Source organism: Aptenodytes patagonicus, chromosome 2 (assembly GCF_965638725.1).
Source record: "Aptenodytes patagonicus chromosome 2, bAptPat1.pri.cur, whole genome shotgun sequence".
Taxonomy (NCBI): Eukaryota; Metazoa; Chordata; class Aves; order Sphenisciformes; family Spheniscidae; genus Aptenodytes; species Aptenodytes patagonicus.
In genome coordinates, this window is record NC_134950.1 from 24,482,347 (window position 1) to 24,508,953 (window position 26,607).

The 26,607-nt window shown below is 35.9% G+C and overlaps 1 protein-coding gene across 5 annotated transcripts in view; it reads right to left on the minus strand.

The window, feature by feature from the left end:
* Window positions 1–26,607, minus strand: part of VPS13B (vacuolar protein sorting 13 homolog B) — a 497,028-nt gene that overhangs the window by 315,709 nt on the left and 154,712 nt on the right. For all 5 annotated transcript variants that reach the window (XM_076329345.1, XM_076329347.1, XM_076329346.1 and 2 more), the window contains exons 18-19: window positions 19,584–19,718; window positions 18,533–18,706 (exon numbers count right to left, since the gene is read on the minus strand). In XM_076329345.1, the coding sequence (XP_076185460.1) occupies window positions 18,533–18,706; window positions 19,584–19,718 (309 nt within the window). The remainder of the gene's footprint in view (window positions 1–18,532; window positions 18,707–19,583; window positions 19,719–26,607) is intronic.

The window sequence follows — 26,607 nt, forward strand, 5'->3', positions numbered from 1 at the left end:
TTCCTGAACATTAACACAAGTCTTATGAGAAAACTGTATCACAAAACCAAAATAAACAAAAAGCTTTTACACGACATCATTCCAAACTGGGATGAAGGACCCTAAGGACCCAAAACAATCCTGAACACATAATACATCCGCACAGTAATTTTAAATCTTTAACGTTGAGGCTACTATTAATGTCCTCATACCACAATTTCTAGCAGATCCACCTGACAGAACTGTTGTGAGCATCATTTTTCTTCTTATTAGTGTGGGACATAAGAAGGAAGAGAGTGAGTCAGTTCAGGTGAGGTTTCTACTTCCACAGTTGGCTACATTGCTTCTGGCTCAGCTCTGGCTGAGCTCTCCTTTGATTTCCACTGTATGCACTTTACAGGCAATCTGTTGTGGTGTGAAATTGTTTGAACAACAACGGCACGATGAAGCATTTCTTTTAAAATGGATTCTTAAGACATGCTACCATCCAGAAAAACAACAGCAACAACAGAACTGCACTAATTACCGAACCCTAGCATTTAACCAAGTAATGGAGAACGATAATATTGCATCTGGATGCAGTTCACCATACTGTAGTTTTTCAGTACTTCTTGAGAAGTATTGTCCAATAGCTTTTGCTGGGCCCTACTGCAAGTTCAGGTTTATCCTTTATTTTTCCCATCATACTGGTGTTACTTTTTTTCCCTCTCCATTCATTACATATATCGGACATGAAAAATTAAAGATAATTAAATTGTCTTAGTTATCAAAATTCATAAAACTTTGCAGTAGACAGCTCAGCTGTTCCACGCAGTGATATAAACATTCATTAAAAAGTCTAGGCAGATTAAAATTCAAAGAATATCCCAGTAAGATTAATTTTGCAGACTTTTAAGGCAGACACTGAAAACCACTAGATGGTACCAGTAAGTGGAAATAAAGAGCAGTAAGTGACCAAAACAACAACAAAAAAACTCACCAAAGAACAGATGCTCATTAAAAAAAAATTCACAAAGAATTTTGATCAAATCAGAAAATCCAATTTGAATGGGGGGGCGGCCAGCAGCATTTCTACATTTTTCTACAAACAAAAACGTTCTGATTTTTCAAATGTTACTTCCCCCTTCTTTTTTTCTAAAGAGAGATGATTGTATCAAAAAGATTCTTCTCACAATGCAGAAAATTTATTATTAACTAAGGTCAAAGAAGTTCTGAAAGATTCAACAAACACACTGGCAAATGCGTGAACTACTGTTATTATCTCCCAAGCTGCCTTCAGGAGGATTTAGTGATAATGCTGCTTAACCACGTTTGAAGTTTGTCCTCAGTTTCAAATTAAGACTCAATTTAACAACACAGATTATAAAAAATCTACTTCATAATTTTTGTTTATTCTTAGCTTATTATTAATGCATTAGATGTTACACCTTGCCTCAAATATACGTTGTCATTACATCCTCTGGGAAAAGGAACTATTACTAGTAAATAGATGTTTCTTACGGGCAATATTGGATTGGGGGGTTAAAAATAACCACTATCCAATTGCCCAGTGAACACAGTCAGTCGTCCTCCTTCTGGAGAAAAAAAGCTCAAGTTAATATATATGAAGTTTTTTACAACATACTTGCTTCATCAGAACTTTTTAATATTTAAAATATTATTTTAATATTTTAAAATATTTAAAATTAATAAATATACTTATTGAATAAACTAATTCCTCCCTATCAGGATTAATGCTGGTAAATTATGCAGTGCCCAGAAGTTACCACAACATCAGCTGGGTGAGGACAGTGGGCATGCCACAGGACAGACACAGACTTGGGAGATTCTGTCTTTTCTTCACCCAAGACTGGACAGTCTCTGGCATTTGAGGGGGGGAAAATAACCCTAGGAAAAAAGCCTGCATTTGTTTTGTTTAAATGCGTTTTAATAGCTTGGGCAGGCAAAAGCAATCTTTATTCTGAAAAGTGAAGAACGACCAAACAGACAAAAATCCTTCTTCGACCCAAGGACGAGCTCCAAATACCTCGTGTGAAATCTCACTGTGGGATAGAAGCAGCATTCAAAACAGCATGAAAAAATATCTTTAAATATACCTATATCTTAAGCAATAAACACATTTAAAAACCTTCAGCTGTAGAATTCTGCTATGTTATTGATTTTCATATGGAAAATGTATGAGCAGCATATGTAAAACTGCTCAAATCATTTTGCTGTTAAACAAACAAGCACATGCCTAGAGGGGACAGAATAAAGTAACTGGTCTCCTTATGATGAATAGCATTAACTTGCTCTGGCTTGCCAAGTCAGTAAGCGGTGTGAATTTAATGGCAATTAGCCGAGATCAAAGTTGAAGTACCATGAACAAAGTAGGTAAAACTGACAATATCAAAGAAGGGAAGTGTACCATGGGTGACTGAAAAAAAATTACTTAGATTTATTTAGAATGGTTGGAACTGTTAATAGAAAAGGACAGATCCTTACACAATGTTTATTTTCAAAACAGTATTACTGATTAAGCAGATTTCTAGGAGACTGCTTTCATGGGTAAATTGGCCAAAAAACCTGATAGTGAAGTAAACTATTCTGTAATAGCTCCCATTGTGGACACAGTGCTCAGAATGGTATTTTCTCAAGAAATTCAACTCTGAGTCAAAGTCAGGCATTCTCCCTCCTACCTGGCAAACAATTTATCAGCCATTCAAAGCAACAGAGAAAGTTCACAGGAGTCAGAAAAAGGCAGAAGGGGAGAGAGTTCATGTGTTTTACATGCAGGAGGCTTTAGGGGCTATTAGTAATAGGAAAAATATTCCTTTCATTAAATCTATGTGTCTTAAGACTGACATAAAAAACCCTATAAATTTAAATTACACATGATTAATCTGGGAAAAACAGCTTTGGGGGGTTTTTTAGTGCTTAAGGAGACCTCCACTTCTACATAATATTAGCAGGAATTAAATTCTTATCTCAAATATTAGATGCTTAAAAAACCTACAGCATGCTCACTAATACTTAATATATAACTACTATCACTATAAAATTCCAGGCTTCATGTAATACCTTCCAAGCAAGAGTCTGAAAACATTGTTATGGTAATTCCCATAGCATTTTGCATGGATGGTAACATGTATTTTTACAGATGAACAGATACACAGAGAAGTTAAATAATTAGCCAGGACCAGTAAGTTAATAGAAGAAAAAGGAATCAACACAAAGATAGCTTCTTTCTACTGTAATCACTAGCCCATTCTTTTAATATAGGTAAAATTATAATCAACGAAAGCAAGTTGCAATGCTGTTTGAATTAAACATGTTAAACCTAGGCACAAAGAAACGGCCCAGTAAACAGCAATATATTTTTGACCTTAACCTGAAGGGTAAAGACCCAGCAGTTCTTTGGCAATTAGTCAGTGAGGTCTATGAGAGATTCGCTTGAGCAAGGACTAAGTTTCTCAGAAGATCAAAGATAACTGGTGTTACACTCTGCCCTAACCAGACCCAGATTCACACTTTCTATTACTTATTTACATTGATCTTATGACTATTTTTACAGATCCATCAGAATAAGTGTGCTTTTACTCTTTTACTAATATTTGTTTAATTAAGTTAATTAATTACAGCTTAACTGAAATATCGTACAAAAGACCTCACGCAGCTTTCAAAGTGTAGGCTGAATCCTAATCTTTTTTTTTTTCTTTTAACTAGCAGTAAGGATGAAGTCAATAAATTGTCAATTAATAACATACTTGCTTTGATGGCTCTTCAGTAATTTACTTTCAAACCACTTCATAAATTTCCTAGGAAAACTTCTGGGATTGCTGATACAGTACCTCTGCCATGGGAAAATTTGGTTTAAATCTGCTCTGCTGCCAATAAACCAATAAGACTAACTGGCTGATAATCCTCCCACACTACACTGTTTAGGTATATGCACTCAACCAGCGAAAGTTTAATTTGTTCCGCTAATGGCACAGAAAACTACTCAAACTTATTCACCATATAAATTTGAACTTCAGTCTGCTACTTTTTGTTATTCCTTAGGCAGAAAATTCAAGCTATTGAATGCTTTCTAATTCAGACTATTTTATCTTTTCCTTGATCCAAAGCATAACAGTAATAATGGACACTATCACTAACTAAATATTAAACTGCACTTCACAGAAGAAACATATTAAAAAGCCTTAGAAAAGTCCAAATATTATTTGCATTGGCACACTGACATGCAAGGCACATTCTACCGTTCTAAGTGTAACGTTATTCTTAAACTACTGCACTAAACCCAGTGATGCTAGCCACCTTTTACATATTTCAAGCTGCCATACTTAATAGCTTTTGTCTAGCATTTCTAGTGGGATGACACGTATCTTTATTAGGTACAGCCTATTTGGAAGATAATTTAATTTATAAGAGCACGCTAAAAATTTAGTAAAGAAGCCATATGAAGCTCAAAATACTGATTTCCTATAAAGTTATGTTGATCATATTGATACAGGTTTATATAAACTAAAACATCTATTATATATAAGATAATGTGGCATGCAAACTTCATTTAACAGTGTTGTAGGTGTCATATTCGTAACAGGCCAATGCCAGGTAGAGTCATGTAAAAATTCCTAAAATAACTATGAAGAAACTATTATGTCATAAGATATGTTATTATTATCCTTTCTTATGAAGGAAAAACTACTGGATAATATTAGAAAAACTCAGTCAACTACTACTCTATTTTCTATCCCACCATATACAAGGAGTTTGTCTGCATTTCCCTAAAAGATGTCAACCACACTGCACTGGTACTGACAGAAACTAGGTAGGATCTGTCAAAAACCACCAAGTGTTCATCTGGCATTCTTCCTAGGGTATGAAGAACCAACTGGAGATTTTCCAAAGGGACTGAGTTATGGATAAAGGAATTAAAGAAACAGTCCTCCTGTTCCACTTGTAATCCTCTGGGAAACAAGAGCATCTAGAGCTAGAAAGATTTATATTTTCTCTCAAATTGTAGCTCTCTGATATATTTATAGGGGTAGGTCAAACAGCGTACCGTGGATTACAACATGATTTTTCTACGCCTTCCTCCCAAATCTCAACAATACTCAGAACAACCTGTTCACAGATATAATGAGAACAGATATCTTGTTCTCTCCTTACACTTATACACATGCATGTATATATACAGGTACAGCTAAACATGAAAATATCTAGGAAAATTATGACAGCTGTCTGGTAAGAAGTAATTAGGTATTCCCACTTTTTTCAACTGTAATTAAGAATTCAACTCTGGCCATTCCAAATTCTTATTTTGGCATTCCAGTTTAAGAAATGAATAGTAGGAAGAAGGCTTTATCTCTCTTTTAAGAAAACAAACAAAAATCTCTGGAAAAAGAGAAGGAGTAGGACTGCAAGCTGGGTTAGCTTCACATTTTACTAGTTAAAAGAATTTTTTTTTTATTTGTTACACTGGTTCTACTTCTCTGAAGCAGCAGCTGTAGGAAGGCTTCTATGTTCCAATGCTGCTGGGAGTCATGGCCCTGTGAGGTGTGAACCCCAAAACAACTATGCACAAACGCTAGGTCAAAGGCTCAGGAGAACACAAACAGCCATCCAACATGCTGGCTGCTATGCAATCAGCCAATAACCTCCCCTAGAAAGAGCATTAAGAAAAAGGAACATACAGAGGTATCTGTATTAGACAGAAGTGGCAGAACTTTGCTTGCCCCATGCCAGAAAGCATGGCAGGAACTCAGATGTTGCTTTATTTCCTCAAGGCCAGGACCAAAATGCTGCTGTAACTGATCCTGAGTTATAGTGGCTCCCAATATAACAGCATTCACTTGCAAGTGTTTCACTATGGGACCTCACAGAAAATGAATGAAAAACATCTTGTTCCCTTAGCATTACCTCATGCTACTTTTGCACAAGTATGCTTCTTAATTACTAATTTCTATGCTCTTAAAAACAACTCTTCTGGAGTCACTTGCTCAAGTATATTCACACCTCGATATACAGAAACCATTTATTGGAGCTAGCTGAGCTGCTGCCATTTGAGAAGAGGTGACAAACTGTGGCAGCTAAAGCCAAATAGAACCAAGCCACAGTCAAGGCTATAAGGGTTAGTGCATCCTTCTTGCAAATATCCCTCCATCGTCCTCTTGGAGCAGCCCATTAGAGTACCTCAGTGGAGAAGAGCAATGCAAACCATTCCAAAATGCTCCCCTTTGCACAATAGTGTAAGATAATACCGTCCTATCTGGCTGTATCTCCAATACCTCTACTAGTGCTGCCTTGGACAAATATTAGCGAAGGTTTTAACCATCATACTTCTACCTTTAAGGTGGATTATTCTTGCCTCTCAGTTTTCCCATTAACAGGAAGGAAGGCATGATCCGCATTTGTGGCTTAATTTGCTGCCATTGTGTAGGAAACACCTGCTCCTTCCATCATGATTTTGAGATAGTGATTTTCCAGAGGAAAGAATACATTTATATGGTGCATGTTAGAGATGCCCTGTTCCAGGAAAGAGACTGAAATGAAGTACAAGGAATCTTAATTCTACTTGTACCAGAAACAAGAAGGAAAAAACTACTTGACAAATTCCTGAACGGTCCTTAAGTAAGCACCCCTGCAGTCTCACTGACTGCTGTAAGATGATTACGAGTATCCCTGGATAGATACAACATGGACATTGTTGTCTGCCTCCAAAGTGCAACACAAAGACAAAGTTCACACTGCCCTTACAGATATTCCAACAAGCAAAAGTGGGTGTTCCTGCTCTCACTCACCTCGTGTAACGGCAGCTTGTACAATTCCTGCAGTAAAAGAAGAGTGGTTACTTCTGTACTGTTGACTTGGGAAGTGTGAGGATACTTGAGACACAACATCTGGCACTTCTTATCAAAAAACTCTGATTCAAGTGTAATGGGATGCACAGTCTTTGCTATTGTGCAAGCATCTGAAGAAAAATTAAAGCTGAACAGTTAATTTCCTACATGTCTATCTTTTCAAAGGAAACATGGTATCAAGCTGTGAAGACAAGGAACCTGGCAATGCAGTCATCTGCAAAAGATTGTGCAAGCTGCAACATCCCAACAGTGCAAAGAGACAGACATCCCTTTAATACATGGCTTTTACCAGCTATTATATTCTTATGTCCTTAGTGAGCAGGCAGGTAGCATTTTTGAAATTGCTACCCATACCTGTGCTTTATTTTGAAATTTTACAAATCTATAGGATTACTACTCCCTCATTACAAGCACAATAGAAGTTAGAGAAAAATATTTGCTTTGTTATAATACATAGAAAGTCTTAAAATAAAGTTGGAATAATCTGTGCATTAAAAGTGTGCAAAAAGCAGATAAATATTCTGATTCTTAGGTCCTAAATGTTCAAACAGCTCTTGAAAATGGAAAGTCTTGAACTGAGGATGCAATGATTAAAATAACACTAACCTTGGTTAGCAATTAAATGATCCCATCTCCCTTTGGGCTAAAAATGTAGACAACAGCTAGTAGCTGACATCTCACTTGAACATTTTACAGCTGCTCTAAAGCAAAGACTTTAGACATTTTAATGCATGCATGCATCTTATTTTCCCAGGATTTCAAAGTCCACACCCAGGCTGCTGCTCAGCCATTATAAATGAGTAATTCAAGTAGGGCATGACTGCTTCTTGTATTAACTTGATAAAGATGTTTCACTCGAAGTGCATCAACAGTTGTGTTAAGTCATCCCTTTCACAGGCTTATACTTATTCTGTGTTATGTTACCAGTGAAGAAATAAAAAAGTATTATTGGCTTCAAATTATTATAAAAGTCTTTACACTAAATATAATTAGTATTATGAAGATTATTATATTTTTATTACACCTGTTTTCAAAACTCCAAAATACAATCAAATACACCTTTTTTAATTAAAAACAATTTTATCCACTGACTGCAATCTACACTGAAGTTCATTAGTTTAGACATGCAACTGCTTATATGTGCACTTTAAAATACACGCATCTGTTTTCAGAAAATTCCATTATACTGAAGATTACTTTGTATCTGTCAAGTTTTCCAGAAGTTGGTTTAAAAACACAATTTTAATATAATAGATTAGTTTTAATGTCTGAAAAATACTAATCCAGGGCTTGGGCTAAAATATCTTTCAAATAGTACAAAGACATATTGAACATCTTTCATTTTCTTGTATGAATTTTCAGGTCACAACCTAGAGAGAAGATTTGCTCAATACTGAATTCCTCTTTCTCTTATCACAGCAGGGACATTATAAGACAGCTCAAAATTAGAGGGAGAAGAGAATTTATATTCTCCTTTCATTAATTTATTTCCACTGAAGAGATAACCAAACATCAACATAGTTACACTAAATATAAAAAATATACTGTATATATAATTTATTCAAAGGCCAGTGAGGAAGAGATGTCCAGTTTATTTAAAAGGTGATTAATTACATCTGACTGATTACCCTCTATGCCATGGACAAATACAGAACAGAAAAGAAGAATACTATCCAGAGGTGATGATCCATCACATGCGCTCCATAACCCTGCTCACTAATGTTGAGCCAAACACTGTATTTAATGCATCATTAGATTCAATCTTACCTTCTCTTATTTTTCCAATGAGAATTGTTTCTGTTTACAAAATTTCCATTTTTTTCTCCATTTCGGGGGGGGGAATCCCTATGATAGCCAGTTCTAATATTATACTTTATATTGTATTTAAGCAATGTTTCTGTACGGTTTAAGGAGTTTTATTCCAGAAATAAAACAAGCATAGGCACTTTTGAGTGAGGCAAGAGATGGGAAGAGGCAGTCAGCCTCTGATTTATTCAGATTATTATTCTGATATCTAACATAATATTAAGATTATACTTTATTTTCATTTATGGTTTGTATCATATTATTAGAAAACGGTCTTTTTTTCCTCTGACATGACAGTTAGTTATCAACACTGAAATTCAAAAAGATGTGGCTCAAACTCCGATCAGTCTGACTCCTTTCATGTCCACCTTCCCACAGGCAGTGGGCTATTTTTCCAAGATTTCTGGACATGAGGCAGCATAGTCATGCTACTTCTCCAGCTTGGCACTGATCCCAGGCAAATGGCCCTAGAAGCTGTACAGTAACAGGTGATGCACACGGGCTAAAAGTGGAGGAGTTGGCAGACGCAGGCAGACTCTTACTGTGCCAACTGTAAGAGCTGACATGTTTGTTCAGGACTCCCCATCCCTTCAGTTCTCATTGTCAGGGCACCTATTCCTCTGTGCATAACTGTGCAACGTTCTCATTAAGTTCAGACAGTACAACCCTAAAATGATTTGCTATTCTGCTTACAGACATAAAGAATCAATTTTCTAAATCTCTTGGGGAAAATCACAGGGTTTTTTTTTTCAGATCCATCTACTTCATCTTGAAAATACATCAGGAATTAGGAAAACACTTAGGAAGGCCAGACTTTGCATTAATTTGCTGTGCTCTAATTGGAGCTCAGTATCAACAATTAGCAGCAGAAGAGTGTTTGAACAGGAACTCAGGACTAAGGTCAGCAAATTACTTTGCTCCACCAAATGTTTCTGTCCTAACTGCACCAGCTGCAAGATTACGGCAACACCTAGAATCTTCTCTTTCAGACACAACTTCAGAAAAACAAGTTGTTTTTTCCTTTTCAAAATGCCTTTTCTAGAACTGAAAAGTTACACAGTGCGCCATTTTCCTCGTATCAATTTTAAGTATTTCTGCCACCTTACACAAGTATGTACATGAGTATCTTGCACCTATTAGTTCTATTTCAGTGCACAGATAAAAGGAAAATGGAATCAGCTCATACAGCACAGAAGTGATTAAATGGTCTAAAGGTTAAAAGTGACCAATGTTCCTGCAGTACTAATTTCTATACGGTGTGCATATTTTTGATAAAAATAGAGATTGATTCTTCAGAAGCTTCACAGCACATGAAGAAAATTAAACTGATTTAAATGTTTCTGAAGTTGGACACCTTAAAGATAATCCGTCCAAAATCATTTTCAGTTTGGTCAACTATAGGAATATGTCTTAGCTTGGGGCTCATCACCGGGGTTATCTAGTCGAATTAAAAAAAAATCAATATACTGCTAAGATTCTAACCTGCTTTGTCTAATCCTGGCTGTGAACTGTTGCTTTCTACATAAAACTAACTATTCAGTCACCTAGTAGTGGCACAACTTTATTTTGTGACCACAAATGGCTATTTGTAACATCATAAAAAGGAACTTCTGCAGGAACTTCAGGACAGTAATGTTTGGGTGGAAGGGGACAATGTTGAATATTCACTCTCTGTATTTAAGACTGCATCCTAAACCATATAAATAACACTGTTAGTATATTTGTGTGTATTATAACCAGAACACTGGAATCTTGGGAGTGACCTGTAGCTTCTTTTTAACCTACTACAGAGTTGAACCATGAAAATTTCTGAGAAAAAAATTTTAGATTTAGAAACAAATATATATATTTAGATCATAATTTCTGCATTAAAAACAATGGAGATACTTCATTTAATGCTGTTTTTCATCAAATGTACTATGTTTCTGTTGAGCAAGATGTAATTTAATCATTTCAGTTATATCTATTTAGCATTTCATTACAAAAAAATAGCCATGTTATATGAATCATTTACATCACTAAAGTGGTAGTGAGAGCAATATAATTCAATTATAAAACCTGGAAACAGTTTAAACACCATTGGAAAGTAAACAGTTACAGTCCCTTATGCCCATGTCTGGGAAGCGTCCAAATGGAAGTTAAAGGTCCCATGGCATTTTTTCAAAAAGAGCAGGAGCTATCCTAATATGCTGGCCAACATATATTTTCTCAATTAAAAACAGATTTCCATGTCCAAAGCTATGTGCCAGCAATTGCTGAGAGCCTATGCCTGTCACGTTTCCAAAACTCTCTGCACCATTAAGTATCTAGTCACCTTGCTGAATAATGCTTTTCCAGATGCCACAAGTGGAAAAGGTGAATGCATGTTCATAAATATATGAAGCACAGACACATTATCCTATACTGTTATGGAAATACAAGTTATCATCTGAACCCACATTTAGATTTTTTTTCGTACCAGAAGTGTTAAATATGACTTTGGTGGCCATAAGAAACACTTTGATACCACCAGATTGTAAAGTGAACAGAAATCCTATGGAACACACATGCATACATACAAAATAAAGGTATCAGAAATAATCTCATATCTGCCATTCCCTAACTTTCACACATTTAATGAGTTAAAAATTTAAAAAAATAAAAAAAGGCTTTTTTAATAACTTCTTTTTTTTTAGTTACTTTTACAAAATTATCTAGGTTATGTGCTGTTTAATGAGAAGGTGGGGAGATTTCCTTTATGCACTTTAAAGCCTGCGTACCCCTTATTACCCACCACTCAAGAACTCAAATCTTCAGCTGTCAATACTGAAGCACAAACTCCTATCCCAAGAACAACAAGATCAACTACATAATCTATAGGCAGAACACTGTTATCCTGAGTTAAAAGAAAAGAGAAAGTCAGGCAATGAGTTTCTAAAGAAAAAGGTATAAACCCAGAGGAGAATCAGGCTTTCCAACTCCCTCACTCAACAGATTTCCTAGTGCAATGTCTCAGGCTCCTGCTATTTGCAGTTGAGTCCCCATCTTCATTATCCAAGTTTTGTTCTTATTTTGCCATATTATCAAACTCTTAAGTGATACTATTAAGAAAAGGAAATTGGAAAAAGGCAAAAGCACTTCTTTGGGTAAAGATATTACTCTGTTGACTTCCACAGTGCAGCTGAACAATACATCTCAAAGTCAGGCAGGCTTGAAAGAAAAACAGAAATATTTTCAGGGAACTTAACTACACAGGCTGACTTCCTAACAACTGATAGGACAGAGTGTAGCTTTTTTCTTTTTTTTAATATCAATTTTTCAAGTACCATTTTACAAAACTCAGAATCCTATTTAGTCACAGTTTCAGAATTCTAGGGTAAATGTATTGCTGAAGGATTTATGGCATATTGAGAGAAACTGAATGCAACGTAAGCAGAGAGATGAAAACACCTCTTTCCCTAAGAGGATTTGCAGAATTACTTGATGGGAAGTTGAACAAGCTGCCTTATTCCTGCATTGTGCAATTACCTTTCTATAACCAGAACTTACTGCCAGTTGCCAGAGTTATGCGACCCACTGGAAATGATGTTAATTAGTTAGCGTAGTATAGTATGTCCCTCCCTGATGCTACTCCCATGGACACGAAATTGACAATTGGAGCCAGCAGAGTAACAGACTACACTTGAGGACAAGTTTACTTCCCTCTTAGAAAGAGCAGTGAGCACTGGATCTTTGTAAGACAGTAGACAGAGGTGATTCAGGTCTGTATATAATATTTGATACTTAACCTGGCTGTAGTGCACAACATACTGAGCTGTGAGGGTAATGGGGGAGGATGAAGCACAGACAAGCTGGTAAATGGACAAAACTAAATGCATTTAAAAAGAGGCTTTTACTTTCTCAGATAGGTACTAACTAACTTGCGTTTACCACTGTTACCAACTTGCTCTTCCCCACACCAGCCTCCCGTCCTGAACTGCTCGGTAATACCACCATCTGCTGCCCCCACTTGAACTTCTGATAAAAAAAGATGTCAGACATTTTGTTTACTACAATCAACTAATTTAAAAATCCTAAGAGAGAGAGAAAGGGAGGGAGAAATTGCATTACCACAAAATACTTCTGCCCACAAGTTCTGCAACTCGGAAAACTTCTAAATTTAGCCTCGCAGTTCAGGCAGTTGAACTGCTATTTTTAATCCAATTTTGGAAACTACAGGACATTACTAGAAAAATTCTTCTAAAAACGCATACTTATCTGAATTTAAGTGCACCCTACTCCAACATAAGACTACACGAATACTGTGTTTTCAGTAACTTATACTATTAGCATCTGTATTTTTCCAATGCAAAATATGAAAATAAGCCAAATTTTAAAAGCAATTAAGAGGATATAAATGTTGTGCGCTGCAAGAGCACAGTTCTCAAAAGACCAGAGTCCTGGCAACTATCATAATCCTTTTGAAACTGTTCATATTAAGATTAAAGATCACTTTGTTCCTCTATTCCCACAACTAGTTGGTATGGTAAAAAGATCAGTCCCCTAGTTTTATATGTAACATCTTTAACATTTGCTCTCCTTTCTGTGCATGTGATTAAATGTAACATTTTGAAATCCCAAAGTTCTGAGAAAAACATAAATCCTTGTCCACAGCTGCTGTTTGACTCTGGAAACACATGCATTTTCTTTTCAAGCATCTACTATCAAAAAATCCCAAAGGACTTGAACTGGAGAACACCTGCATCTCTTCATTTAGTTCCAATAACAGAGTCTAAACTTCAAAATTACAAAAATAGATGCTATGTTCAGCTGCAGTTACATTCTGCCCCTAATTCCCGTGAACAAAAATGCTAAGAGCATGAAATCATTCAGGCAAGCTCTGTCATCGAGAGGATAAGATTTTTTGCACCAGAAGCCCAGTGGGAACTTGATAGAAAACTGGCAACAATTACAGATAAAGTACATAGTGAAATCCTCAGGGAGAGAAAAGGAAATGTAATAAGATAGATGGGTATAATTTTTACACATTTATGCCCAAACCACAAATGTGAATTGTCTTTAATTATTCCAATATATTAAGCGTTTTTACTCATTCATTGTGTCAAATCTTTCCAAAATACTTCAAATTAGTTTATGAATTCTCTTTTACAAGTTTTTTTTTTATTTACTAGCATAAGCACTCACTTAAATTAGAACTGAGAACTTAAAAATATCATTGTTCCAGCTTTAAAACCCAGACTTTGCAGTATCCCCAGTCTAAGCAGTCAAAATTAAATAAAAAAAATATGTCAATGACAGGCTTTTTAAACTGCAAGAAAGGGGGAGTTGGGGCATATATAAGTGTGTATGCATAAAACCAAACATACGTAAAATCTCTCACCTCTTTTCAAATAAGTTCTAACAGATAAAAATCAGCTGGTTTATGATAGGAAAGAAAATAATGTTCCTGCTGGTACAACATTTATGTCACTTTTTTCATGTTTGAAGATAAGATTTCTTCAGTCTTAAAAATATTTTCACTTCACAAATTATTTTTTCCTTTGGGGGGGAAGAGAATGGAGTGATCTTATCTAAACTTACAAAATATTGACAGTGGAGGAAAAAAAAAAATCCAAAAATCTTTAAAAGTTTAAGAAAAATATCACTTAAATGAGAAATACCAACTTTCACAAGGTTGAATATTTGCTCTTCAGCCTTCATGCAACTTTCACAAACTGGAGAAGCCTTCTCACTCTTACTTTGCTCCACTGGTTGTATCAATTTACCACACATGAGCAGGATATTAATACAGGTACTTTTGTTTATTCCCTTATTTCACTGCTGCATTACTGACTATTTAAGCTGATCTCAAAGAAAACTTTATTAATTGTATTTTTTATTTTAGTTCCTCTTGATTTATATGTAATAAAGCTCTCCATACACCGGCTGTGCACGCACTCCCAATTATTCAATATGGCAAACCAAATAGAGCTTAATCAGCTCACCTCATCTATTCAACAGCTGCTCATAATTAAATACTAACACCAGCATTCATTTTGAAATCTCCCTATTTCTCTCAAAGGCCAGGTGAAACAAACAAGGTCTGCAGCTTGCTCTGAGGGTTAATAAAGCCAGGGTTATTTCAGAGAAGCAGTAAGAAGACCTTCCCAAGCCCTGGGGTAATGGAACAATCTCCTGTCTTGTATTTATTTTATATGCGGCAGTTTAGATAAAGACTGGGGAGCATATCCACTGATTTTTACAACTATGCGCAGAGATACATGGGGCAGTTTTTCATACAACAAAAGTATCCAAAATTAAAAGCACCAGGATGCAGACTTGTATTTAAGGACTAAACAAAATCACATTTATATTCTTTGGCCCTAAATACTTCCTCCGCCATAGGTGGATCAGTTTTCCGCTGTGCTAATGACACTTTGTGCACCAAACAGTAAAACATTCTTGCTAAGTGATCATCAGTATATGCACTTGTTACACGTAATACTTACTTTGCCTGTATATGCTATACATCACACGCTTTAATGCTGCCCTTTCTGGAATTACATTTTAGAGGGGGTTTTTTGCTGGTTATACTCCATGCAGTATGGTACTACTAGAACTGTATTTCTTTTTCCCTTCGCCTCAGCAGCAACAAGTGAAATAGCAAGAAATAAAATACGAGTGTAAAATGCTTTATCACTCAAATTGTAAATACACCCCCAATCTTTGCAGGGCCACCTACAGACAAGCAGTAAAAGGAAGCTGCACAACCATCCTGGTCACCCTGGATCATATGATTCAAGTGGTACAAGACAGTTGACAGTTGCTGACTCGACAGGGAGAGGAGGAGGAAAGGTCCCCTACCTGTTCTCCAGGTAAATACGCCCTAATTTATTCAAGAACCTCATGCCATTTGCACAACCTCCTCCTTGGCATTTGATATCCAAACAACTGCTTTGATTTTAGACCAAGTTGTTTTCCATTCAACTTCACAGATGCATAATGAATTAATTAGTAACTCTTCCTTCATTAATTTTTATATAAGCAAAAAATTTTTAAAAGTCACTTCCATAGGCATTGTATTGTATTCCAAGATTCTTCCAGAGTACCCAGAAATTCCCCTGCAATTGCTTCTCTTGGTTTTACACACAAAAAGATATTGTATCGTTCTGTTCTTAACAGAGGTGGCTAACTTGCAGCTCTTTAGCTTTGTACAGCTCCAATGCACCCCCCTGCCCCGCTGCACGGTGTGACCAGCAGCTCCACTGACACTGAGTTTGCAAAGTTTTCTGAACCCTTGTATTCGGGGAGAAGTAAACTGAGTTTATCCAAGTGCTGGGTGACAACTTATCCAATCCCAGCCAAGCTGGAACTGCTGTCCCCCTTAGCTCTTTTGAGAAATCATGTGTGTATTTTGAGAGCATCAGCTATACAGCTATTTGTATATGTACTTTGTAGAGTTAGCAGACTTGGCCAACCCTGGCCTCATCTCCAGCAATCTGAACAATTCTAGATGATTTTTTTCATCTCTCCTGGATAGCTTTTTTCATTCTTTCTACAAGCAGGTTGCACTACTCTCTTCACTCTTCACTGTAGTCCAAATTCCTATTCCAGAACATCATATCTAACATTATCAGGATAAATTGCTCAAATAGCACAACTTCAGTACTGCACAATCATGTCCAGTAGTACAGCTTTAAACAACCCTTTTATTCCCCTGAGGCATAAGTTGAATTTGCTGTCAAATTATCCAGTATAGCTTTCTTAATTCCCAGAAGTGACTGCAATGGACAGTAAAAGCATATTTATGCTCTCAAATCACTTCATGTTTTCTCTCCATGTGGTTTTCACAGACGTAATGAAAAGGATAGCCATATCTCCTGTATTAAACTGCCTCAGTTCCTTCAGCAAGTATTTGAAAGCAAAGGCTTTAATTAACTCCCTCATTCTTTGTATAGAACCTGAGATAATTTAAACATTAATGTTTCCTAGTTTTATTTAAAAAAAAAAAAATCAACAATAAAGCCAAATTATTTGCAATACACTACTCTTCATGTTTACTGGGACCAAAGCTTTAACACATCAGTCAGCTTTTCCCTCTCATTTGTCATCAGTCACAGGTGCCACCTTACAGATCTAGAGAAGCAGAGCTAGAGTCTGAGCATGCAGGTTAGCGACTACCACTGAGTACACAGAATCAGTACAATTTTCCTGAGGCACTGGGGGGGCAGGTGAAGTGTCCAGTAAATTTTCAGTTCTAAAATCTTAGCATTTTAAATGTATCTCCATTCATCTACAAAACAGGTACCACAGACACTTGTCTATTACAAACCGATCTTCTGCCTCTCGAAGTCCCTGCATGAGAGTCTGGCTGGCACTTCATTTGTCGGTGCCTTAATTCTCGTAGGCATCTCCTGTCACAACCTATCAAGTACTCTCTACTATCTAACTGGACTATCCATAATACTAATGAGCTGAAATGTATGTGACCACTGTGACCTGTAACAAAAGCAGTAATTCTATAGTATAGGTAAGTATGCACAGCTCCTTTAAAATGCAATTAAGATTCCAAGACAAAAAAAAAATCAGATAATTAAACTGAAAAGATCCTCAAAAAAGGCAGAAAATGCAATAATCAATAATAGTAATAAATATTATTATGAACATTTAAGAGATACTTAAGTGAGACAACAGATGCAACAGATTTTCACTTTTTTTAAAAAACAGATCTGAATAATTCAGACTGTTGAATTATTAATTGCTTTTTGGCAATGTTTTAGGGGCAGGAACTTAAGATAATTGTTATAAAAACACTGCCGTAAACATTTCCAACATGATGATCTCCAAGAAACATACAAGTACAGTTACTGAAAAAATAACCTAAAAACTGCTGGAGTGCACAGTGCTTACAAATATTTACTTTGCCTAAGAATCAAATGTTGCTTACATATGCACATAAAAATTACAAAGATGGTAATAAATTCACTGTTACTTTTCAGATTAATGACATTCAACAACCATTACACATGAAAAAATTAGAGAAAAAAGCACACACTTTTCAGTTTACTTTTGTGTTTCATAATATTGGGGTCAGCTAATTCTTTTGCTTTCCTTAAAATAGATGCTTTTTGGGTTTGGGGTTTTTTTTCCCCTATTTGATTCCACTCAGCATGGCAACAGGATAAACTTTTAAAAACATGAAACCATGATTTTTACTGAGAGCAAAACCTAGATCCATGTGTATTTCACATACTATATTATAGTTATTTTAAACTAGGTACATTTCAAAATTGTCAGTGTTGCTTAAAACAGACCAATGTTTTGTTTAAAGCCCACAGAAACCATAACAATGTCAGGTAAGAGTATTTATGCCCATAAAGTCAACAACACCCTTAAATTTATCCAAGCAACTCTCTGAAAATATTAACTTGTTTCTCATTTAGATCCACCACAACACCAAGTTTGATAACGTCAAATGTGTGCTCTGTAGCATTTTAAAAATCACCGTTTTATTATTAACTAATTTTATGATAAACAAATTCTTAATTTAATTATAAATTATGCTGCAAATTTATAAGAACCATTTTGAATTCAGTACATCAACTTCTGTATAAGAAGCTCAACCCAACAGATGAAGGAAAGAAAGAATAAAACTAATATTTTCAACATGGATCCTGCCCCAAAAAAAGTTTACAAAAGATTCTGTATAAATAATTTAAAAGGCAATCAAAGTCAATGAAGCATTTCTTACTGAAGAAGACATACATCAAAATGCTGGGTTTAGTTTTTGTGTCTCACAGTGAGCTAAAGTAAAGTTATAATGTGTGCAGTATGTGAAAAAGATACTTTGGCATTTGGCACATTTTAGATCAAGCCCTTCTTTTGAAAATTACATTGGATAGGAAAAATGTAATGTGATACCAGCTTAACAAGAGTTTTGCACTTACCAGAATTATGGCAGTAGTCCATATACTGTGGAATTTGGATTGTAAAGGCTACCAAATCTGGAGCTAAGAGAGATTCTGGCTTTCTACTCTCATTGAGCCATTTACTGCTGTGTAAGTCTCTGGTGTCAGAAGGGCCTTGAATTAAAGGAATCAGCTTCTCTTTTCCACCATCACCTAAGAGAAAGATTAGACTCCTTACAGCTCTTACTGCAACAAGGTAAATTTTCAACTAACTGTTGAAATGAATGTTCATAAACATTCACTAGTCCAAAGAGAACAGCTATTAACATTGTAAGTACAGAATTAAAAGAGGAAATAGAAAGAGCAATCTCATATAAACTATTAAACAACTTCCTTAATGTTATCTTGTAAATGTCTACATCCAGGAGGATTTCAAATAAAGTAATCAATTCTCTTTAAAATAGTAATTTCCATCCCAACTTTATAAAATAGTATCTTTAAAAATCACCATGAACTCAATTTAGAGTTCAATACACTACATTTTTAGTGTTCTTGACATTAGCTGCCTTTACATATGAAGAGATCATAGACATTGATTGGAAAAGTTCCTGCATGCTCTTCAAGAAAAATTGTATTAAAGAAACTTAAAAACTATGTATCACAGAGCCCTCAAAAACTTCACAAGCAAAATACATACTTGTAGCATCAATGGAAAATGAGACATTAAACAATAAACAGAATACATCAAAATTATGCTACAAATAAAGCAAAATGCAAATATGTTGTGTAATATGAAAATGCAGAGTTATTCCAGTTTCTTCAGTGCTTTTAGATTAATATTTGTCTCAGCAGAAAGAAAACAAATCTTTATTTTCTTATTCAGTGTAAAAATTGACTATACTGGGGCCAGACTGGATCATCCTGGCACACTTAACAATAATAATAAAAACCCCCAAAACAGAATACAAAAAAACCTCTCTGATTCATAGGAACAATGAGTAAATTCTTGTTTCAGTAACTCTCCTTGTAAAAAGCAAGGCCAATTCTCCTATACAGGCTATAAAGTTTTACATGGTCCAGCTGCACATACCTGGGGCTTTGGCACAAATTTTTATTGATCCCACGGTCCCAGAGGCACATTTGACCAATGATGTGCCGCAGTACTTCAATTCAACATTCTGGATTGAGCCCTCAAGAGTTGGCAGGGGATTCTTAGATTTCACACCTAATAAAAGAAAACTGCAAATGTACTAGCCTGTTGAATTTAAATATTTTTATATTCCTTCACCAAGGCATTTAAATTTAATTATACTTTAATTATCTACCTTAGATGTTCTTATAGCATTTTTGTTGTGATTCACAGTTTTTAAATGGAAGTGAGAGAATGCTGTATATGCGTATTTTAATACAGTTATGCATAAAATATATATAGATACTGTGAGGAAAACACACAAGGCCACTTAGAAATTGGAATAATAAATAAGTATATATACACATACATGCACTTTTGTTTTCACTTTATAAGTGCCACCTCAACTATTCTCTTTCATGTTTTTATTATGACCCTTTCATTTCAGGATCTTAAAATTACTGAGAGTTTTCAGCTTTCATTTAGACAACAACATTTTACTCAGTAGCAATGTAAAGCATTAAATCCATGCAGCTGAACGGCATAAAAGGCCAACGGCACACTTGCTATTTTTCAACAGAAACTGGAGTTCAAACCTTGCCTTAGGTTACAAGTGGAAATAAGTTTTGGTGGTCTTTCCTCAGTCCCCATTTGTGCACACCAGAAAACTACCGCACCAGTTAGAAGAAATCGGTGCTATTGGCAGTCACTTCTGAAGAGCTGCCTAGAACCGTGGCAGCAGCAGCAGGGGATCCTACAAGTCAGGACTGAGATATGTTGGCAGAGCTCGAGGGCAACCCCCAAAACAGCCCCAGAGCATGGGTGGAGGAAGCCAGCCCTCCTATTCCGTACAGCGCTGCCTATCAGAAAAAAATACATAAATTTACTTGCAAATTAGAAATAAATAGTTTCAACACCTGTAAGAAGTATGAAAGGAAAAACTAACAGAAGTTACCATTTTTTATGTTTTTTTTCCCCTCATGCAAAAGTGACTTGGAATTTGTCAGTTAAAATTGGCAAGCAGCTTGTTAATTATGCAAACATTAGTATAATTATGGAACCATTTCCTCACATATGTAACATAGAATTTGTTCCAAAATCCATAATTATGCAAGGAAAGTATTATGGAGTATCAGGTAAAAAAAATTAAAAGCATTTTGATATGTATTTCAAGATAGTTACACACATTAAAGAAACTTAACATACTCCTACAGAATGAACTCATTAGTTTTTTGCACAATCTCTCAAGAACTTAACCCAAAGAACAACCTTTAATATATATTAACTAGTAAGGAAAAATTCCTAAAAAATTATAGGAAGCAGAAGATTTAGGATTAAACCTGGTACTTGTGATTAGTTCACTGTGCTTATTCCAGTTCCTAACTATTGAAGTGTATTTGGTAGTGCATATAAAACCATTTGGTAAGCAGACTTCTTGACATATATTTAAGTTTTGTTCTGGTAAGACATTAAGATAATTTTTGAATAAAAAGTACTTTCCAAGGTAGGAAGAGAGAAGCAGCATACGAAGGGACACATGGCATTTAGTAAACTAGACTGCCATGTGAAAGTAGGTTCCACATTCTACGTATACTTTCTTATCAAAATTCAACCAGTCTTCTGTGTTCGAGGTATGCCCAGCCTTTTCCTAATTTGTGATTCAGGAAGGCTTCAGGCTCAAACAATGCTCACTGCAACCCATTTGTGTGCCTGCCACTACAACACCCCATCAGTTCTCAGTCTGAAAGATCAGCTACCAGTGGCTCTCAGTCTGAAAGATCAGCTACCAGTTTTAGGTCTCGTGAATACACCCTCATTCCCAGTCTTGCCCGCGATAAGCCTCTTAAAGCTGAAAATCCCTTTTGATCTAAGGTGTGGTATCATACACAACGCATGAATTCGTTCATAGGGTATCTGTAGGCATTTCCTAGTCTTGGCTCTGCCTCGTCATACTTCCTATAAACTTGTGCAAATAGAGGCCGGGGGAGGAGAAAAAAGTCTGGTTTTCCCTGTCTTCTGCCTATTCCAAAACAAAGATTATAAAATACTGTTAGTATTGTTAGCCAAGATTACAGTCAAAGCAAAACAAATTTGAGTTCATAATTTGACCCCCATCTTTCAAGTCTTCTCAAAGCTGGTAGCTTCTTGCTGCCTCCATCTTTCAGCAACTCTTTTATGCCTCAAAATACAAGGTGTGATGTCCGATACATTTCTCTCACTTCACTATGGAAGATTAAGTACTTTTAAAACTAAGTATTTTCCATCATGGAGTCCACTTTTAGATGCATTACCCTCGATAACCTCTCTGCATTAAGACTAAAATTTTGCATGTTAGTGACATGCATAGCTTAAATTTTGTTTTAGTATCATATTTGAAAACAAAGAACCAAGTTTCACGTGATCGTGCTCCCTATTTGCTTCTGTTCACTCTTATTCCCTCACCAAATAACTTCTGGACTCGTTGAATTTCAGCAAGATATGGCAGCATTATTAAAGACATTTATTTCCTACAATCTTCATGGAAATGTGGGTATATTTGTCCTGTTACCTGACCAGTCAGCATACGTATGACAGTCAGCAAAAGCATAGCTCAAACTAGCCAATGCACTATTTTTCACCCAGCCAGCAGTTAGGGATCATGATGGGAAGCTAGGAAAGCTGAATGGCTTGGCCTTGAAGAAACCCACAAACCCTCAATACATGATCATGTAATTAAAAATTATATTTTAATGCATACAAAGAAGTAACTGATAGCAGTAATAAGCTATTTCTTTCTGGAACACCTGTTTAAGAGTGTTCATCCTATACCTTTCTCAGTTGTTTTCAACTATTTGAAAAGAAAATAGAAAAGTATTAGGAAAACATAGCATAATCATGCCCCTCCTTTTCTACATTGCTTTGACATCAAATGGCAACATCATCCTGCTCTCAGTTTTAACACCCAATAACCACAGCACACCACCGTAATCAAGGAGGAGTTGCAAGAAAAATTAATTCTGCTCAGGTTTCACAGCTCTGGACTGAGGGATACTCAGAAAACCCATTTATTAAATATTAACATCCTGTACAGAACCTACAATAAGGAATAAGGAACTTAGGATTTCTAACTAGACTTTCATCACGAAGACAAAAATCACCTGAACCTAAGGTGATTCCCCTTACCCAGTTACAAGTCTCTTCTTCAAAGCGCAGAAAGTTTAGAGACTTTTGGTGAATCATTTACAAATGAATAGGTTTAATAAAGGGAAACGGCACATTTTCTTCAGTGTCTGAAAATTTTTGGAAATTATGAACCATCCCTCATAAACTTGTCAAATTGGCAAGCTGCTCTACAGAGAAGAAAGAAGCCTTGTTTCCTATGTATGCTTCTGACTATCTGTAGTTTCCATCCCTGTAACTTTAGTTCTTCCCAAATATTCTCCCTTATTATCTCTTTCATCATGAGAATATCACTATAAAAATCGAAGTCTTAATAGTTGTACACATAGCTAAAATATTCCTTAAATACCTATTTCAGCAAACAAATGTTTAAGCAAGTGAAGACTGGGGCTTCCTTCCCTCCCCTCAATGTTTATAAACTTTTCAGAAGTAGTGTCTTCTGAAGGGATTGATTGAGCAGGAAGATGTTAAAACTCCTAGATAAGAAATGCTCCAGTCCTCCAAATAATAACTCAAACTTAGTATGGAGATAAATACTCCACAAGATTTTAATTAAGACATTGAGCATGAATTCAAAGAGGAACCAGGGAAACCAAATCTATCATTGCCAACAGAAACATTATCCAAATTCAACGTCCTGCAAATAAAGCATGAGAAAGGCTTATTTCCAAGGTACAAGACAACGAAGTAGAATTTGTGCTGTACTCGCTCTTCTGGAATCACACGTTCAAAAGCAGCACTATGATTTACTTGACTTTGTTGCTCAGTGTAGTCAAAATTGGAGAACAGAGTAACCATGTTTGTTTTTCAGTACACCTCATATTTTCTTTAGTTAAGTTATTATTTTCATCAGGAACTTGGTAATCAAAGACTTCATGGAGTTAGAGAGATACATATACCTGTCTCCACCAAATATAACCTATGGCTGCTTCCAGATAAAAATGACAATTTTCTAGTTGTGTGATTTTCATACTGGAAACATCTTGCCCATTGTAGAACTAATTGCAGTAAAAATCAAGTGTTTCTTTCCCAGTACGTAACCATGTTTATACTTGGTGATGAAACATAATCTGTTTTAGTTGAATCAGACTATCAGACACAGAATATAACACATCACCAAAGACCTAAAAAGCTGTTCTTTCCATACTGCAGAACCCAAAAATAGGCAGAAAGGTTTTCTAACTTAAAACCTACTACACCTTGACAATTTACACCTTGTGCACACTCACTCACTTTCATTTTAACTCCAAGCCTAACAAGCCATTCTGTTCTAGAAACACACACAGAAGTATCACACTGTTGAGGAAGGTTCTCCCACACTTTAAAGCAGACATTCACATCCTTCCCCCAACTTTTCTGGTCATAGCTTTGGTCCTCTCCATGTACATAACCCAACTACACAGCTTGCCCCAAGTCCCTGCATTCAGTGACATTCTATGTGCAAGCAGGAGGGAATCAAATACCTAAAGGCAGGTCACAATTGTGTCTTTATAGATCAGACCAGGATTTCTGCTAACAAGCCTATTAATGCTGAGCAATCATTTAATTTAAGACCTGTTAAAAAAAGTTACCTAATTAGTGATTTTTACCAATGGCCTATACATCTTCTACCAATCCGTTCGTAATAAGGTGAATTTGCAATGATTAATGGAAAACCAAGAGACAAAATCTAAACTGATCAATAGAAAAGACAGGAAACCAGCAAAAGAGGTATGTTACTGATTCTGAGGACAAGAGTCAGGACTGTGTGCCGCCAAATCCCTGAAATACAATAAATAATTCTTTAGAAAGATCATAAAAGAGAGAACTGCAAAATATGAAATAGGAAATGAATAAGGCATGACTAAAACTTTTAGAAGCAGCTCCACATGAATTCTCCCCATATTTAGGTTATGGCCTCAGAAGGAAAAATTTCAATATTTAAAGCATTAAATACCAATAAACTATGGTTTGGCAACATGATATAGTAAAAGACTGTCACATACATGTCAAAATGATTTTAAACTCAGTAAAAAGATCAATCCACGAATAAAAGCAAGGAGCTTATTAACCAAATGAAATAACATTTAGGCCTAAGTCTTACTGGAATCAAGAAAAAAAATGTCCAATTATTTTCACAGAAACATATATTTAAGTTTTACATGACTAACACAGAAAAGCTAGTAAACAAATCGAAGCATAAGAGGAACCTCATTTCCTTCATGAGATACTCATTTGTGTTCAGACCCTGTTTAAGCTGTGCCCCCAGTGAGAACTTCTGAAAGTCTGTACTGAACTTGGTTAGAGAGATGGCACTTCTGAGGAACTTGAAGCTAAAACCAAACTTAATTCCTTCCTCCTTGCAGTATGCACATAATAAAAGCCACAAAGACCAGCTCTAGCTGGCATCAGTCCTACTTCTCACGTTCAAAGTATTGGGGGAGCATGAGCTTTCATGTTCTTCGTTGCAGTAAAACAGCAGCAGCATAGAAACGTCAACATTTCTTTCAATCACTGTGCTTCCTCGCACACAACACCTTAAGAGAAAACACCAGGGTTTTGTGTTTGGGGTTTTCTCTTCTTTTTTTTTTTTTTTTTTTTTTTTAAATTGGAAACACAGAGAAAAAGAGAGAGATTTTCTAAAATGTAGAAGCCAGGTTATAAATACTTTCTCAGTTTTTTCTGTAGTAAAACTGAATCTTTTTGATTAAGTTCCCCAAACATCTTTACTGTGTTCACAATTCCACATTTTTAATCTGTCATCATAGTCTGCAGTCCACATTTTGCAGCCCTAACATAGACACTCACAGCCTACTATTTTCTTTCTTCTTCAAAACAGTAATTCAGGCAGCTTATTTTAAGGAGGTGTCAAGGGAGAGGTCTATTTTTTTCTAACTCCACTTTACTTGGCATTACTATTGCTATTCTGATTATCATAATTATTTATTTTCTTGTAACTGTGTCAACCAGTTTTCAGTCTACATACCACTCTTCTGAGAAATTATTGTTTCGTCCCCACCCACTTGCATGACCTAACAAGGCAATAACAATAGGATTATGGTAGACTTGTCTTGTCTCTAATGTATGGTGAGTTGAACAGACTTCCTTGAGTTTCTTGTGCCACAGTTCCACACCTAAAAGAAAGCTGTCCTAAAAAATAGCTCTTCTTTCATTTTCTCTTCAACCATGGTACTCAAAGGAAAAGTAAATGCATGGAAGGGTGAAAGCAGTTATTGACAGACTGAAATACTCTCTAAAGAAGGTCAAGCTGCTTTCTTCTTGGGCAACAACGACAAAATATTTATTAATGTAAGTATTTACCATTCTCTTCATCAGAACATAAGCTGCAAAAACCACATGTATGCACACACATAACACAAAAATGAATCTCCTCACGTACTTTCAGTATTTTCACAGACAGATGTCAGGGCCAAGCACACAGCCAGTCGTACACTGGTCTTCACCTTGGAGATCAATATTAAAATCTCTGTAACTAACCACTTTAATCCTTAAACTGCCTGTAAACTAATTAAGGCTTCTCCATTTCCTTAACACTAACACAGACGTAGGACCATCATTTAGTAATGGAGATTTACATTTTGCAAAGAATTTCCCAGCTTGCTAAAGAACAACAGCATTTCACAGGGAGAGTCACTTAAACCTGGCAAATCGTTCCTGTTTCGAGACTCCACACAATGGCCTTCATACAGGTCCCCGTCTGCCTTAATCCAGAAACTTCTTGATTTTTCTAAAATCCTGCTTCAAATGGAGAGTTAAATAAGAAACCTGTGATTCAAAGACTGAAAACCAATACTGAAGAAATCACAGAACATTTGGAATAATATGT